The 17467-nt window shown below is 39.9% G+C and overlaps 1 protein-coding gene across 1 annotated transcript in view; it reads left to right on the forward strand.

The window, feature by feature from the left end:
- RANBP17 (RAN binding protein 17) overlaps window positions 1–17467 on the forward strand; it is a gene marked incomplete at its 5' end in the record, with an annotated part of 271440 nt that overhangs the window by 179857 nt on the left and 74116 nt on the right. Inside the window, 5 exon segments of the mRNA XM_049775658.1 lie at window positions 847–888; window positions 890–931; window positions 10534–10585; window positions 10675–10759; window positions 10762–10782. Coding sequence (XP_049631615.1) covers window positions 847–888; window positions 890–931; window positions 10534–10585; window positions 10675–10759; window positions 10762–10782 — 242 coding nt within the window.

Raw genomic sequence — 17467 nt, forward strand, 5'->3', positions numbered from 1 at the left:
TTTCCACTTGAAAACTTAAACATACTTAAAAGTCGCCATCCAAAAGACATAGAGACTTGAATTTGTTCAACTTCAGAGTGTAACTTCAAAACACTATTTTTTAAAAGTTCACTGCCTTTCACTCAGTTGGACAGCATTTTCTTAAATTAAAAAGAAGTGAACTAATTTCAAAAATTGACTGTTTTTGACTTGTAAACTGGGATCTTCGAGAGTTTTGCTCAGAGCCCTTGACTGTCAGGCTTCTGGGAAACTGTCCTTCAATCGATTATCCTTAATAGTTTAGAATTTACTCATTTCTGGTCATAGAAACGAGTCTAATTTTGCACATAGACTACACATGTGTTTTCATTTGGCATCCCTCATAACCTGCCTTACAGAAAGACCATGCTGTCTTGCTTGAAGAGAGCAAAAGAAGATAAATAGTCATGATCCAAAGAAGCAAGTCTGGCAGCCCCAAGTTGATCGCCCCATTCTTGGCAGTAACTGTGAACCATCTTTGCCACCCTCCCAACACCCATTAAAGCTCTCTAATCCTAACTACAGTTGCTCTAGCTATAAATCTGGCATTTTTCCTATGAGACATTTTAGCAGCTTTTACTTTTATTAAACCAAATGTTATAGGGTTAGACACCAGTTGGAGGAAAGCATTTCATTGTACATTGATTGTTTATATTTGGTAGTGTGCTGTAAAAGCAATGGAATGGAAAATATGCTGTTGGTATTTAACCTGCTTTTTACATCAAGAGATGTTTGAGATCTAAATCATCTCTCTTACACAAATTGTGTATTAATATGTTCTCCCAACATAAACAAATATTTGTAAGAACTTTTCATTTTTGTATGTAGTGTCACAAACTTCAAATACTGGGGAAGATGTGAACCTATCATTTCTTCAGTTCCTAAATGATCTTTCTGTTGGATATTCTTTTATTATACCTCTTATAATGCTTATGAATAGTCTAAGCAACACATTCTTTTGGCAGATATTTTCTGTATTTATAATTTTTTCAGGTTTTTTAAAAAAAATAAGTTTTTTATTTAGCTTTAACTATAGTGAAAGACACACAGCTCCATTTTATGAAGCATTCATTCACAGTCACAATTGAATTTGTACATATATATGTATATTTGTGCATATATATGTAAATATATATTCCTAACTAGTTAAAGCTATTTTATTCCTGCCCTGGTTAATAAATGCTTATGTAAGAAATGATGCAACCACATGTATTTTAGTACATAATTTTCAGTAATTGTTAGGGAGTTCTTTTTTTTTTTTAATTTATTGAACTTTTGTGGGGTGGATGCCACACCTGAATGTGCTTAGTGTTTACTCCTAGCTTTGCATTCAGGAATTATGCCTTGCAACGGTCACCGTGTGTGTGTGTGTGTGTGTGTGTGTGTGTGTGTGTGTGTGTGTGTTAATATAATTTTAAGAAATGTTCTTTAAAAATACCTTAAAAACTTGGAGTGGCCTTGGGACATGGATTACTTTGTTTTACTTCATATTTCTGCATAAAATTAAGAAGAATAAAAGAAAGAAAAGATGTGAACCAAAGGCCAAGTGGTCTGAGATGCATTGGTGGAGAAAAAAAAGGACATAACTAAATATCCAAGCCAAAGTCAACAACAGTAGAATCAAGAGACCCAAACTTTAACTACCTAAACTTAAATAGGCCTGTTACACTGGCAGGCCAGGGAGCAAATGGTGGTGGTATAGGATGCACTCTGGGAACATTGGTGGAAGAGACTGACACGGGTGGTGGGAATGACCCTGATTCTTTGTATATCTGAAATCCAACTATGAAGGACTTTGTAGATCACAATGCTTTCAATAAAATAAAATTTAAAGAAAAACTTGGGGCTGGATAGAGCACTTGTCTTCTACACAACCCTGGGTTCTTTTCCTGGCATTCTATATGGTTACCCCAAGCACCACCAGGAATAATTACTGAGTGCATAATCAAGAGTAACCCCTGAGCATCACTGGGTGTGGCACAACAACTACAAGTCAGTTTCTAAAATATCTTAAAAACTTTCGTCTAAAGAGATAGTATAGCAGGTCGGGCACTTCTTGCCTTGCATGCAGCCAGCCTGGGTTGTATCCCCAGTATCTCATAAGGTCTACCAGAAGTGACTCCTAATTTAACCCCTGTGAATAGCCAGGTGTGGCCCAAAAAATAAAACAAAAAACTCCTGAATTTACAATAATAAATATACCTTCAATATTCTTCAGCTACAAAGAATATTATTCTCATTCATTATAAGGTTTACAGAGTAATAGTAATGGAAGTATACATTTTGACTGTTTGATTGGTTAGTAACTCCACCAAGTTGCATTTGTCATATTCAAAGATCTCCCATTATATGTTATGTATGTAATTAAGTCAGACCTTAGCACGTTTTAAAATCTAAAATGAGGGACCATACCTTTTTTATTAGGTTCATTTGATAACACTTTTGCCAATGATAGAGAAACCTGTAGGTAGCCTTTCAACCATCAGCTATCACATAGATAGGAGTTGTGAAAAATAAGCATTGACTGAGTTAAACATGGAGATGAGCAGTTTTTAAATGAGGAGGATGTTCTGGAAATGGGGTGCACTGAATGGCAGTCTCCAATGTAGGTCCACTCCAAGAATATGTTTGTATTAGTTAAGTTTAAAATTGTGTTCCTTGGCAAACCATAAAAGATTTCCAAAGTATTAGACACCCACTTTTGTGCTGGAATTTAATATGCAACTTTTTATTGGAAAATAATCGTCCTTGTCTGGCAAAATCCACCATGCAATATTTCTGTTAGTGGGTATAATGCAATAAAGACAGGGAGGGCTATTTATCACTACAAATTTTGAGGATTTCAGGATTCTTTTTATTATTTTAATATATTTCTTTGATATTAAATCAGAAAAATGATAAATTACACCTGTCTAGGCTGTTTTTCCTTTTTACTGGAAAGTGATGTACAACCCAATTCCAGTGGTCATTTGGTCTTTAAGATACGTATTTTTTCTTATTAAAAAAACCCTCAACCTGTATTTTTTTAATAATAATGCTGAAATACTCTTTATTTCTAACATATGAAGTGGTTTATAAGTACTTCCTAGTATTGCAAACTCTGGCCTTTTCACAAATAATTACTCTGAGAACGTATTACCTGGAAAGAAGCTTATGTTATTTTATAGCACATAGCTATTGTTTAGACTTACCCTCTATTTTAGGTTAAAATTGAAACCTAATCAAAGATTAATTTGATTTGTATTCCTTTTTGTATAATTTGAATAATGCCTAATTTAGTTATACCTGCTATTTATATTTAAGATCCTGTCATCACCTCACCTGTTTTATATTTATTTAATCCTGAAATGATAGCCTTTTATTTTAGAAACTATTTACTGCTTTTGAGTACTTCCTCTTGAAGTTAATAAAAAATATTTTAAGAAAACTTAAAATATTAGATAAAAGTTTTAAAGCTATCACATTTTAAAACCACGGAATACAAATGACTTCAACTTGAATACATTGATTTATATTTTTAACGATTATTTCAGGTTTGCATATTTAGAAATATATATTAGCTCAATTTGATTTCAGTGCTCAGTTATTTGAATTATAAATCATTATGTCCCTTCTAGCTGATCAGTCATGAAATATCTTTGAATTCATTTACATAATGGAATATTTGAGTAGTGTCTCTATTTTAGTGCACTTGCTGGTTATCTAATGCATGTGTTGTTGTTCCCAATCGATTTCTTCATTAGAATGTTTGTAAACCCTGACTTTAAAGCGCTGCTTTATTTCTGTGTTAAAAGTAAGCTGACCCCCTTTAGCATTATAAACAGTGATGCAGTATTAATAGCTGGTGTCCATTGACCCCTGATAATCCATCGGAGGCTCAGATCCCTTCTAGAGAAAGCCACTATCTTCCCATAATAATGAAATAAGTATGAAATTTATAAATGTTTTTAAAATATGGAGATCCTGTATTTGATTTTTTCCTAATCATGAAAAAGAAAACAGAACAGATGCCTTAAACAGCATAGTGTTTTCACTGTAAAACTGTTTTTTCAAGGAAAGGAATAAACCGCCAGAGAGATAGCATGGAGGTAAGGCGGTGGCCTTTCATGCAGAAGGACGGTGGTTCGAATCCCGGCATCCCAGATGGTCCCCCGTGCCTGCCAGGGGCGATTTTCTGAGCATAGAGCCAGGAGTGACCCCTGAGCGCTGCTGGGTGTGACCCAAAAGCAAAACAAAACAAAAAACTTGTTACAAAAAAAAAAAAAAGAATTTGGGGCCGGCGTGGTGGCGCTAGAGGTAAGGTGTCTGCCTTGCCAGCGCTAGCCTAGAATGGACCGCAGTTCGATCCCCCAGCGTTTCATATGGTCCCCCAAGCCAGGAGCAACTTCTGAGTGCATAGCCAGGAGTAACCCCTGAGCATTACCGGGTGTGGCCCAAAAAACAAAAAAAAAAAAAAAAAAAAGGAAAGGAGAGTGTCCAGTTCTATCAATCAGCATGTTTGGAAGAGCGCTGCTCACTGTTTTGAAGACCAGGTTCTACTCTATAGGCCTGTTGCATTTTATTCCTATATTTTCTGTTCCCTAAATTTTGAAGCCTTTTCATTGACAAGACTGTTCTAATGTTAAAAGCCAGTGCCTATCCGGGAAGAAGTTTGTTTTCCCATCAGATCCATTCCACAGAAAAGTTAGCCAAGTCATCGTTAACAATTGGATATACTGTTTAATTTCCAAGGCTAAATTTCAGGGATTCCAGATTCTATAAAGTCCTAACAGACTGGTGAAATTGGGGGGGGGGGGGGGGTGTTCTGTTTGTGACTGAAATACAACTAAAGTCATGTTTGTAATCACGGTGTTTAAATAAATATATTTTTAAAAATTGAAAAAAATAAAAAGTCCTAACAGGCATGGAGTTCAAATGACTCTGTCTCTCCACATTCAGCAGCAGTGCTTGAAGATCCTTCCTCTTTTCTTAAATATTTTCCTCAGAAATTGTGGTTTCTTCCAACCTGGGCAAAGAGTGATAAGACAAGGAACTTTGTCCTTGGAGAAATAATTGATGGGTATTTCTGCTGCATTTCAGTTTTGAGTCAGATTGACAGCAGTAATAGACATTAGAATGGAGGTCTCACTTTCTATTAGACCCTCTTTGTGGCTGGAAAAACCGAAAACTTCCTTTTCACTTTTTAAACACCGACCTCCAGGAAAGAGTTCTACATTAATTTGTGCATTTCTCCAAACTAGTTTTAGACTGTTTATTGTATTTATATTATTTATATTATTATTGTTATTATTTACAGTCCTTAGGATTGTTGAATAGCCTGGTCACATTATTGCCAACACACCACCCTATGGGGCTCAGTATCCTATTCATCCGTGTTTGAAGAATTGCAAGAACATAGGCTGGGGAGGAGGATGACATTTGGTCCTCTGGCACTGTTTAGGAGGCTCCTCCCCCCCTCAAAAAAAAATTTCAAGATCTCCACAGCTGAGCTTTGAACAAATCATAGGCTATTCCAAGCACAGGACCCATGCCCATGAAGTCTGGCTAAATCGAGACACAACGCCTTTTGCTTGGCTGTATTCGACTAAGACTTTGAGGCCCTCTCCTATCCCTTTACTCCAGGAAATGATAAGGGCCATATATGTGCATCATAAATCCAAGTTATTTTCATTGTCGTATGCCAAGTCAGTGTTCTGCCAGTGACCTCAGCACCATGACCACTGATTCAGAGCTCTTTGAGCTTTGTCTTATTTTCTTGTTTGTCAACATGCTTTATGCAGAACTGTATCCTTGTATTGAGGAAGAACACATAACTTTTATAATTTAATTCCATACTTACTTATTTACTTTCTCCAACTGTCCTCTCTTAATCCACCAAATATTGATTAAGCATTTGCTCCCTGTAGAGCAAAAAAGGAAGAGGAAGCTAGACCAAGTCTTCTAATTCTAACTGAATTAGCCTTGGTTCTAGATGCCTCTTCCTATCTCTGTAAAAACTTGGAATAGGGGGTGTGGATCCTCCATTTGTCTGCTCACGTGAGGCCCTAGCTTGGCCCCTGACACTGTAAAATATAGGTAAAAAAGAAGGGCACTCTGTTGTTTTATTTTCAGATTCTTTTTCCTTTCTATTTTGACTCATAACATACTGATTTTTCTGAAATTTTATACTTTGGTGACACTTGATATGGTGACTGTCTTTATATTCTAGATCTTTTAGACATAGCTTAAACACAGATCTTTAGATTGACCATTTTCAAAATTTCCAAATCCAGAATTTGTCAGCCCTGCATTCCTCTTCCCGCCCACTCTGGCTGGGTGGGGGAATAAGTCCTGAGGGAGATGGGGGCTAAGAAGAGAAAGCAAAGACCTGGATGAATTAGGAGTGAAAGATGGCAGTAAAATGTCTGTTACAGGAAATACTTAGTAATAAATGCAGTAATTCTGCTTTGTGAAACAGTATTAAAACATATTGCTTTATTCCAGTTACTACTGCCATCTCCAGATGGTTTGGAGAATGTTAAGTAAAACAAGCTTCAGCATACATCCCTCAGGCATACTTCTATTAACATTTCTCATCAAAATATATGTTGATTTATTTCTTTATTTTCTGACTATCACCCATGGAAAAGTCATCCCATGATTTATCTGCTATCTGTGTGTGTGTGTTTTGTTTTGTTTTTGCTAGAATGACATGAGGGAATCCTTGCCCCTACCCCTCCTTTGTCACCTCCCTAAATCTTGCTTGGCAAAGTTACCTTTCTCATGACTACTCTGATTATTTCTTTTTTGCTGTCTTTGTGTGTGTGTATGTGTGTGTGTGTGTGTGTGTGTGTGTGTGTGTGTGTGTGTGTGTGTGTGTGTGTGTGAGAGAGTTTATTTTGGGGGCCACTCCCAGCAGTGCTCAGGGCTTACTACTTCTGATTCTGTGCACAGCTATCACTCCTGGCAGGGCTAAGGGGACCATATATGGTACCAAAAATCTAACCCAGATTGGTCACGTGTAAGACAAAGACCTTACCCACTGTACTATTGCTCTCACCCCTCATCTGATGCTTTCTGCTTCTCTTCCTCATAAACCTGATATCACTTCTCTGGCTCTGAGCCCATAGTCTGATGACTGGCCGGAACCTAAGTCTGGTGGCAGTACTTGACTTGTTGAGTTGCCGTAACTAATTTCCCAACCCAGCAGGAAAACATGGCCTTTACTCTATAATTGAGGGAGGGGCTACTCCATGCTCCCCAATGCCTTTTCCTTATTTCTCACTTTGTTCTGGATAGGATACAACCTAGTAACAAAAGTAGTTGTACTTTTTGACTTCAATGTTTTAGTTTTCTGTGTGTTCCCTACTAAATTCTCTCACTAACTGGATTGGTTCTTTCACCACCAGTTAACTACCATGAGCACATTTACCAATGTGAATGGTTTCAAGTAGGCCTTTGGACTCAAATTGGCACTGCCACCAAAATAAAACACTCTCACCCAAATAAAATGGCACAGCTGATAAGAACCCTAATCTCTTAGAAAAGAATAAGATGATAATATAAATAACATTTATAAATTTTTCTACCAAAAAACATCACAGACCCTCTTAAGAGATATATAACTTGCTTTGAATTTAATTCCTACAAGGAAATATAAATATTCAAATGAAGAGCATTCGTTTTTTCCTTATTGAAAAAAGCAAAATTTCATCCATAATAGTTTTTCCCCCTCTAGAATGTAATTAAAAGGCAGAGAGACTGGCCTTGATACAAAGTGCACAGATGCAGTTCTGCAAAAAATGTGTCTTTGGCAGGGGAGAGTCTTCCTGTGAATGTTCTGTTTATTGCTGCCATAAATATTCTCTTGTCAACACAGGACTTGCTGTTTATTAACAGTACTGACAGGAAGATCCCTATTAATGACAGTGTTCTTATCACCCATAGACCCTGTCACTTTTGGCGTCGCCATTCTAAGACATATAAATGATAATCACTCAAGACACAAGACATTCCTTCCTTTATTGGTCGATCTTTGAATGGGTGGTGATGTCTGAGTGGCAACTCTTCTCCTGCCCAGTAATTCTGGTCAAAACAAATAAATACGTATATACACATATCACCAAATCTGCAATTCTGTAGAAAGGGAAAGATGTTCTGCATTGCCATGAGCCTCGATCCTGTTTTCCTCAGCACACAGGGCCTTGGGCCACCACTGAGACAGCAGGGTGCCAGTGCATGCCATGAGCCCACCCTTAGCAAGGGCCTAGACACATGTCCCAGTGAGCCATGCAGATACTATTAGGCAAGCCAAGGCCATGGCTGCTTGAGTCAGAGGAGTTCAGTCTGAAGCCTGTGAACTCTCTATTTCTATTTCTCCCTCCTTCTTTCCTTCTTTCCTTTCCTTCCTGTTTCCTCCTTTCTCTTTCCTCTTTCCATATTGTGGGATTGTGAGGACTTTACCTTGCACAGAATAAACATTTTGCACATCCATCCTCTACCTCTCTGTGTCTTTCTGCCTGTGGAAAGGTGAAGCCATTTTTTGCATTTTATTCTCACAGCCCATCCTGCAGGATCACTTGCTTTGAGTTTCAGCCTCCTTGGTTGGCAAGGGAAGCCAAAACTCGGCATGGCTAACACTGCACTGATGATTTCTGTAGCTGACTAAATGGCCTACTGAAGCCAAAGACAAAGCCCAGGCTTCCTGGCCATGATCCAGTGCATTTTCTGTGCTTTTATGCCCATAACTGGCTGAAGCCTTAGAATTAGAATTAGGCTTATGTGCCTCTGTCCTGAGACAGTCTACCGTAGACTCTACAGTTTTGGCTTTGTGGATGGTGGAAAGGAAAGAAATCTGTGTCTTCACTGAAACATGAATGGAACCATAGATGATGAGGAGGACACCAAACAGTGCTCAAGGGATCTAGGAAACACACCCAGAGATGCTACATTGGGCCATGTTCAGGGGCCCATGCCAGGCCAGGAGCCAAACTCAATGCTCCCACTTGCATGCAAGAACTGCACTGTAGTCCTTTGAGCTACCTCCCCATACCACAGGTGTCTGTGACAGCCTGGAAGAAAGGCCTGAGGTAGTATGCAAGGAATGATCAAGAGATGCCCCAGCTGTAGTGGAGCAAATGACTGGGGTCAACAAGAAGATGTGACACCAGAGCCATAGAACAGCTTGTCTTGTACACAACCAACCCAGTTTCAATTCCCACCAACCCCCCAGAGCATGACCAGAATGATCTATGAATGCAGTGCCAGGAGTAAGCCCAGAGCACAGCCGAGTGTGTCCCCAAAACAAACAAAAATGAATGTGTCTGCATACTAAAAAGATCTTCTCTGAGACCACATCAGCTCCCCCCCTTTTTTTAATAACAGCATTATCCAGAATTTAATTTGGGCTTTCTGAGCATAATCTGAACTTCTCAGTATTATTCATACTCTGCATCGGACCGGTCAGGTAATAATAGAGTTGTTGTATAGTCAAAAGAATGTGATCTTCATGAGGGCTGGAAGGACTGGCTCACAATATGAAGCTCACCACAGAGAGTGGTGAGTGCAGTTAGGGAAACAACGACAGTAACAACTAGCATGACAATGGTCAATGAGTGAGAGAAGTCGAATGCCTGTCTCGAATACAGGCAGGGGTTGGGAAGGAGTGGGGGGCATTGTTGGTGGGAAAGTTTCACTGGTGAAGGGGGTGTTCTCTTTATGACTGAAACCCAACTACAATCATGCTTGTAATCATGGTGCTTATATAAAGATTAAGTAAAATAAAATGAATGTGATCTTCAGTGTCAAACTTCAAATCTGAGCGCTGTCAGTCCATGGTTGTGTGAATCTCTTCATTTCTCTGGATGATAAATAATACTTAATATTTAATTGCACAGTGGGGTAGTTTAGGTGGAATAACAGCCTTGGTCCTCCAATGCTTTCCTTCACCACTTGTGTCTGTAATCTGCTACATTCTCTTACTAGTATTCTGCTGCATCCTCTCACAAAAAGTCCTTTAAAGCAGACTTCTTTTACATTTCTACTGAGCTCATTATTCCTTAGAAATGAATCATTTTCTCTCTCTTGATAGCCTATGATGGGTCTTTTATAATTATTTTATTATGAAATGATATTAAGTAAAAAAGTTCTCAAGTACACCCAAAAATATAAAAAGGGTCAGTTTTAATTTTCCACTATCAAGGTTTTAATAGTAAAGAATTTTTGTTTTAATTACTAAATTCATTCTTCCTTCCCATAACTAGAATATGTATAAGATAGAAGTAATTGCATTGGTTAATAATAGATTATCTTTTTTTTTTTTTAGTTTTTGGTTTTTGGGCCATACCTGTTGGGTACTCAGGGTCTACCCCTGGCTAAGGTGTTGTGTGTGGGGGGGGGGGAGTACTCTGAAATCCAGGGCTCAATTTCTTCTTTATAAAAATTAATATCATTACAGTAGGAGTGATATATTCTATATAATGATAAGACTGCTCTATCTTCCAAGATTCCTTAACTTCTATTACCTATATCCTTTTAAAAAAAACTTGTGAAAATAGATGCTGTGAAATTTATGCTGAAAAATCACACTGTAAGCCTTATTTCCTTGACTTAATTCTTGGCACATTGTGTGTGGTGCCAGAACCGTATCCTTAATTTGGCTGCTTTTTCTCTCATCAGAGTGAACACTTCCCTTTTCTGGGCATCGGTGACAGGTACAGTCTGAGTGACTACAGGTGCTGAACCACTTTCTACATTGCCCTTACTGCCTTCTGATGGTCGATCTAGGTAAGGAGAACGGCCTGATTAATAAGGATCTACACAGACCGTGAATAAAGAAGCAGAGTGCTACCTTAGTACTAGTGTCAGCACTTATTTGCCAGCAGTTTTCTACAACTAAATGAGCGTTCCTTGTTAGCATCAGTGCCACAGGACATATTTTAGTATTTAAGGTGGCATCGTTCATTTTAAATAGTATTGGCATTACTTCCTTGCTTCATTCATACATCTCAGTTTTTCTTCCTTTGTGGGGAGGGTTTGGTTTAGGGGCCACACCCAGCAGTACTCAGGTTTTACTACTAACTTTGCACTTTGGAGTCACTCCTAGAAGGACTTGGGATATCATATGGGGTGTTAGGGATTGAACTCAGGTTGGCTATGTGTGAGGCAAGCACCCTATTTGCTATTCTATCTCTCCAGCCTCTCAAACTTGATCTGACTGTGCTACAAGCCATTCATTTTATTTTTATGAACTTTAGAATGATCTTTTATAACATTTAAATATAGATATCCTTTGGTATGACATTTTGCCCATAGAAAAAAATTATAAATGTGTAAATGCCCAACAATGAGGAATTATAATATCATCACACATCTTCTCACCAGATAGAATAGTCTACAGTCATTAAAAACTAGATTTGGGGGCAGGAGCAGTGGCACAGTGGAAGGGCATTTGCCTTGCTGGAGGCTGACCTAGAATGGATTGTGGTTTGATCCCTGACATCCCATATGGTTCCCTGAGCCAGGAGCGATTTCTGAGCTCAGAGCTAGGAATAACCACTAAGTGTCACTGGGTGTGGCCCAAAAACAAACAAAAAACTAGAATTGAAGACAATAAAATACATGAATTTTTATGTCATATCAAATGAGATAGTGTTGAACTGTGCAGATGTCTGAGACCATGCCTGGAGTGGGATGGAGGATGGATCAATAGAGGTCTTAAATGAAGGAGCTAGGAGTACTTGGCTGTAGAACACATGCCCTTTGTTCAATTCCCATCATTGCTTCTCCACTACCACCCCCAAAAAAGTGTCAGAAGTGTTTTAAATTAAATTATTTAGAATTTTAAACATTTCCTTCAAGTATTAGACTGTAGACATCAGTTCTCATTTTTGAGCAGCTGTCATTTCATACATTACTTCTATGGTAGGAACAGTACTCACTTTGACATGACATTGAAACACTGACAGCCTCAGATCTCTCCAGTAGCTTCTCCTACCACCCTGTGGTGACCATGGCACTCTGCCTTCCTGTCCCCCCAGTTGTTTGGATACTGAATTTTCAGCTCATGGACACAGGCAAGGTGGTTATATCATTAATAGCATATAGGACTGTGGCTACTTCTTCCGTTTCTCTTACAATTATTGGCTGATACATCACCTTAAATATGAAGTCTTTCAACATGACCATTGAAAAGGAAAGAAGATAATTATATCTTTCACGTAAGAGACATTTGCACCTTGACATGGAGAGGTGACTTAAATCCTCTCTGCTTCCAACAGAATACATGTTCAGAAAGACAAACAGCCAAAGGTAGAGAGCTATGCAGGTAGAATGATTAAGGAGCTTCATAGGATTGATTTCTAGAAAAGATTAAAAGAACCGTGTATGTATAACTTGGCTAAGTGACAACGAGAGCCGGAGGCAATGAGAACTGTCTATAAATATTTGAAGAGTGTAAACCAAGCATGCAAAGCCCAATCATCTGCTACCTTAGGCAAGTGGGAGATGCTGCTGAGTGACAGCTTTGCACACGGCGTGCTGGCCCACGTCACCTCTCAGCGCTGCCCCAGAGAGAGGAGCCATGGCCGGCTCCATGTCACTGTCCAAGACAGCAGCCCAAAGTGCACCACATCCACCCCACCCCCCGCCCTGCCCTCCAGGATCTTATCCTCTGCCTTCTCCAGCTGAGAGGACTCACAGAAGACCCTGAACCCTGCCTCGACATCATCTATTTCTCAAACTTTTTAAAGTGCCCCTTTTTAATAGCTCACCATGTCCAACACAGAAAAAGAAATTGGAGCAACCCAAGGGGAAAGAAGTGGCCAGACGATTTTCTAGAAATAGACCCAGGTCATGCTCATCTTCAGTTGGGAATGGAGTGAACAGACCAAGGCTCTTTCTCATGTGGTTTTTCTAGACAAAAGATTCCCCCGTGACATCTTCAGCAATTTACCAGCAGGACCCTACATGTCCTCAGTGTCCATAGCCCCTCCTGTGCCTCCTTTTGATTCCTGACTGTAGAGTGGCATCCCCAACTTTCTACTGCATACATGGCCTCAATGACAACTCCTTATACTGGGCCACTTACTCAATGGAAACTGAAGAATGAGAAACTCAACTTCAAAATGCCTCACTCTGAATCACTAACAGAACTTTTGGGTTTCCCAGGATTGAAATATTTAATCCATAACAATATAAAATACAAATTTGGGGGTTTTGGAGGCCACACTTCGTGCTTAGGGGGAATGATCTTGGGTCAGCCACATTATAAGGCAAGCACCCTACCTGCTGTACAATCACTTCAGCCCTGTATTGGTAATTTTTCAATTCAAAGCTTATTTCAGATTTTTGTAGAAGGGAGGGAGGGAGAAAGGGAGGGAGAGAGGGAGGAAGGAAGGAAGGAAGGAAGGAAGGAAGGAAGGAAGGAAGGAAGGAAGGAAGGAAGGAAGGAAGGAAGGAAGGAAGGAAGGAAGGAAGGGAGGGAGGGAGGGAGGGAGGAAGGGAGGGAGGGAGGGAGGGAGGGAGGGAGGGAGGGAGGGAGGGAAGGGACAAAATAAAAAACCGAAAGTAATATGCAGCAGAATACTACCCAGCTAGAATAAAAGATAAAAATACACCATTTGCTATAGCCTGGATGGAACTGGGAGAGTCATGGAAAATAAAATCAGTCTGAGGAAGAAAGAAAATTATCAGAGGGTGTCACTCATGTGGGGTGTCATGCAGTGGAACAGACAAAGCCAAATGCAAACAGACCATTGGACACTCACCACAGTGTCCAGTGGATTGCAGTTGGAAGGATATTGGCACCTGGGCGGTGGGCATAAGATGGTAAAGCACATTCAAACTTGTACTCCTAAAATAGTTTTGCAAACCACTGTTACCTCATAAAGTAGGAATAAAAGGAAATGCGTTACACTGCTCATATAAATTCTTTAGGGGAAACAAGGCTGTATGGACATGCCCACTTACATGAGAGAGATGATCCGTAAAACTAAATCTGGATGTTGATAAAACTTAAAATCAATTCACTTGTGAAACTTATCAGGATCCCTAAGGTGCCAGGACTCCACAACTCTCACATACATGCCAGTCATGTGTTGTGCCACTAGCTAACTCCCCAACTCTGGAGCTTTGAACCCTTTCAGAAATAGATACATATGTGTTACATGTGTAGAACCAGGAGTCACTCTATTATGCAAGTATGTTGAGCTCCCTCAAGGCTCAGACACTGCTTCGTCCTTAAACACTCCAGGCAGTCTTTGCCCTGTGCACTGCAGGTGCTCACCCAGCAGTTGCTGATTGAATTGCAGACAGACAACTGCTGCTCTGATGCCATCCTCACAGCTCCTGGTCAGGTGCTTCCTGGAAGTAGCTTGGATTATTGACCCCTCTAAGAAAAAACACACCAGGTAGGTTTTTGCTGCTTTAAGAAGTGAAGTAAGGGGGGCCGGGCAGTGGCGCTTGAGGTAAGGTGCCTGCTTTGCCTGCGCTAGCCTTGGACGGACCGCGGTTCTATCCCCCGGTGTCCCATATGGTCCCCCAAGAAGCCAGGAGCAACTTCTGAGCGCATAGCCAGGAGTAACCCCTGAGCGTTACCGGGTGTGGCCCTCCCCAAAAAAAAGTGAAGTAAGGGGGCTGTAGCAATAGTGCAGCGGTCAGACATTTGCCTTGCACGCAGCTGACCAGGAAGGACTGTGGTTCAATCCCCCAGCATCCCATGTGGTCTCCCAAGCCAGGAGTGATTTCTGAGTGCATAGCCAGTAGTAACCCCTGAGCATCACCCGGTGTGGCCCAAAAACCAAAATTAAAAAAAAAAAAGTGAGGGGAGTGTGTGCCTGGGCCATGCTTGTGCTCTGTTGGTCACTAGTTGCTTTCACTTCCAAGTGTTTGGACTTTGTAGATGACCGTTTTTGCCTGCTGAGCAGTTTTATTCTTTGAAGGTTTGCCTCACAAACTAGATTGACTGGTCCATGACTCTCAGAATTCTCTCTCAGTGGCCTAATAGTGTTCTGTTGTGTGTTCACTGTTGTAAACATTAGGAAATGAGAGGGAGTGATGCTCAAAAGAAACACAGATCCCTGTACTAAATGGGGGTGGGTGGGGAAAAATATTAGATAATGAGGTTCCTTCTCAAATGAAGCAAACACCAATTTGACAAGGAAATTTATTTCTAAGAATCAGTAAAAGAGTGCACCTAACCAGCTTACTTGTAGAGCATTGGATATGAATCTTGGATTAAAATATACTGCATGCTCTAATTGAATCCTACAAAATAGATTGAATATATTTTGTATATAGATTGAATATATTTTGTATATAAGTCATGAACATTGGAATTATTAGGAAAAGGGAAAGAAATTGGGTGTAACATTAATTGGTATTTACTTTGAGAAGCATTTTGATTTCTATTCAATAGTCTGTACTTTGTATGAATTTAATTAGATGCTATATGCCCCAGGTTGTATTTCAGATAAAAAATGGGGCCTTTTGGAGGGGGCAATAATCAGTTGTACCATTTTTATCAAATTGCTCCTTGGCTAAACTAGACACAATGTTCCCTTGTATAAAGAAGAGAATTGAAAGCATTTCATCATCAGGGTCATACCAGATGCTGCTACATGCTGGCATTGCAGTTTTCTGTCTAAGATACAAATGCCCAGGGTCCTGCCATGAACTCAAGCCTGGCAGATAAACAGGTGACTCACCCTGCCTGTGTGTGTGCCTGCATGTCAGCCCTTCCAAGAATCACTTAAAGTTCCCTAAGATAGTTGTAAATTAGCTTTAGTCAATCTAATAAACTAAAGGAAAGATAGTGTTACCCTCGCCCGTAAGTGGAGGACCTCTGGGGAGCTGTTCAGTATGAAGCACTGGAATAAATAAAAACCCTTTTTTGTTCTATTTTGTTTAATTCGAATGGAGAGCGATTGAGTTGACAACTATTGGAGAGAGGAAGTGAAGACAAAGCTCTAACAAAGGTTCTTGTTTGATCAAGAACTAAATATTGTTGGTTGCAAATTAAGTTTTGACTGACCACAATTCAGGATTGCCCACCAAAAACCAACAGGTTTTTTCTTGGGCAGATCTTGATCACTCCTTACTCTGAATTCAGACTAGAAGCATGTGGACAGCATCTTAGTCCAAGCAGGGCCCTTCTCAGTCACTCAAATTATTTATATTTATATATATAATTTCTATTGAGACCTATGTGAATTACAAGTCTTTAACAGTTGTATTTAAGGTATGTATCAGTCACTCAAATTCCTAAGAAACTGGGCCAAAGCGGTAACACAGCAGGCAGGGCTTTTGCCTTGCAAGCAGCAAACCCAGGTTCAATCTATGGCTTCCCATATGGTTGTTCGAGCCTGCCAGGAGTAATTTCTGAGCACAGAATCAGGAGGTGTGGCCCAAAAACAAAAACAAACAAATTCTTAAGAACATGTTGCTGCAGTTTCTAGCAGGTCATTGCACCCAAGAGAGCTCCACGTTAAATGTGAGAAAGTTTACCCAACAAATAAACAGTGTGAACAAAGAGGGGAGACTGAAAACAAAACAGCTACTAAAGAGAGAAGTGAAAATATCCAAAGGAAGGCAACTTCCCTTCTTTTTATTAATAATATCATTGGTTCACAGATGAATCATTTGCAGACTGACCTTCACATTCATTATCCTATCTGGTGATCACAAGACCTTGCATGCATCTGGTCTTATTGAAACTGGAAAACTGAGGGGCAGGGAGGCTGAGTCACTTTCCAGGGCCAGTCATACACCATGTCCACCCTCTGCCATGCTGTCTCCCTCACTTTTGCTAAGCTATAATTTCACCTTTCACTTTCTCAACCAGTTGGGAAATGTAACTTTGTGGTCCTCATTTTTATTTGTACCCAATGATTTATGTAAGGCTTAGAGGCAGTGAGAAGGAGACAGAAGGAGAAATTACTTTCCAACTATCTGAAATAAACAGATTCACTTTTTATCAGGTTTATTATTTACCTTATATATGTAAATTACATCTCTCAGGCCAGGAAATCCCATATCATTTTTAAAATTTGTCCTCTTGTCTGATCATTGGCCAAAACATTTTTCCCCCCTTGTGGATAAAATTTTTCTTGGAAAAATTTAGCAAGTGGAAATCTTGATCATAAGTGGCTAATGTTCTGATAGGAAGAGAAACTCAATAGATCACGCGTGTTCAGGACTTGGCAGATACTATCTGGAAAAAAGACATCTGGGGGTGGGGGTGGGCAGGGAGTGGGCAATCAGGGCTAAAGAAGCAGCTGGAAATACTTAGAATCTATAATGAGATCATTAAGACTAATTAGGCTGGCCCTGTAGGCAGAAAGCAGCCCATTAAGTCTAGATCCAGTTTTTTAATAACTTACCTGGTTTTGAGGGTGGAGAGTCCAGCGTACCCCAAGGGGAGGGATGCTTTGGGAAAGGGACTTCCAGGGCAGGAGCACTGTGTCTACCACAC

The sequence above is a fragment of the Suncus etruscus genome, chromosome 6 (genome assembly GCF_024139225.1).
Source record: "Suncus etruscus isolate mSunEtr1 chromosome 6, mSunEtr1.pri.cur, whole genome shotgun sequence".
Classification (NCBI taxonomy): Eukaryota; Metazoa; Chordata; class Mammalia; order Eulipotyphla; family Soricidae; genus Suncus; species Suncus etruscus.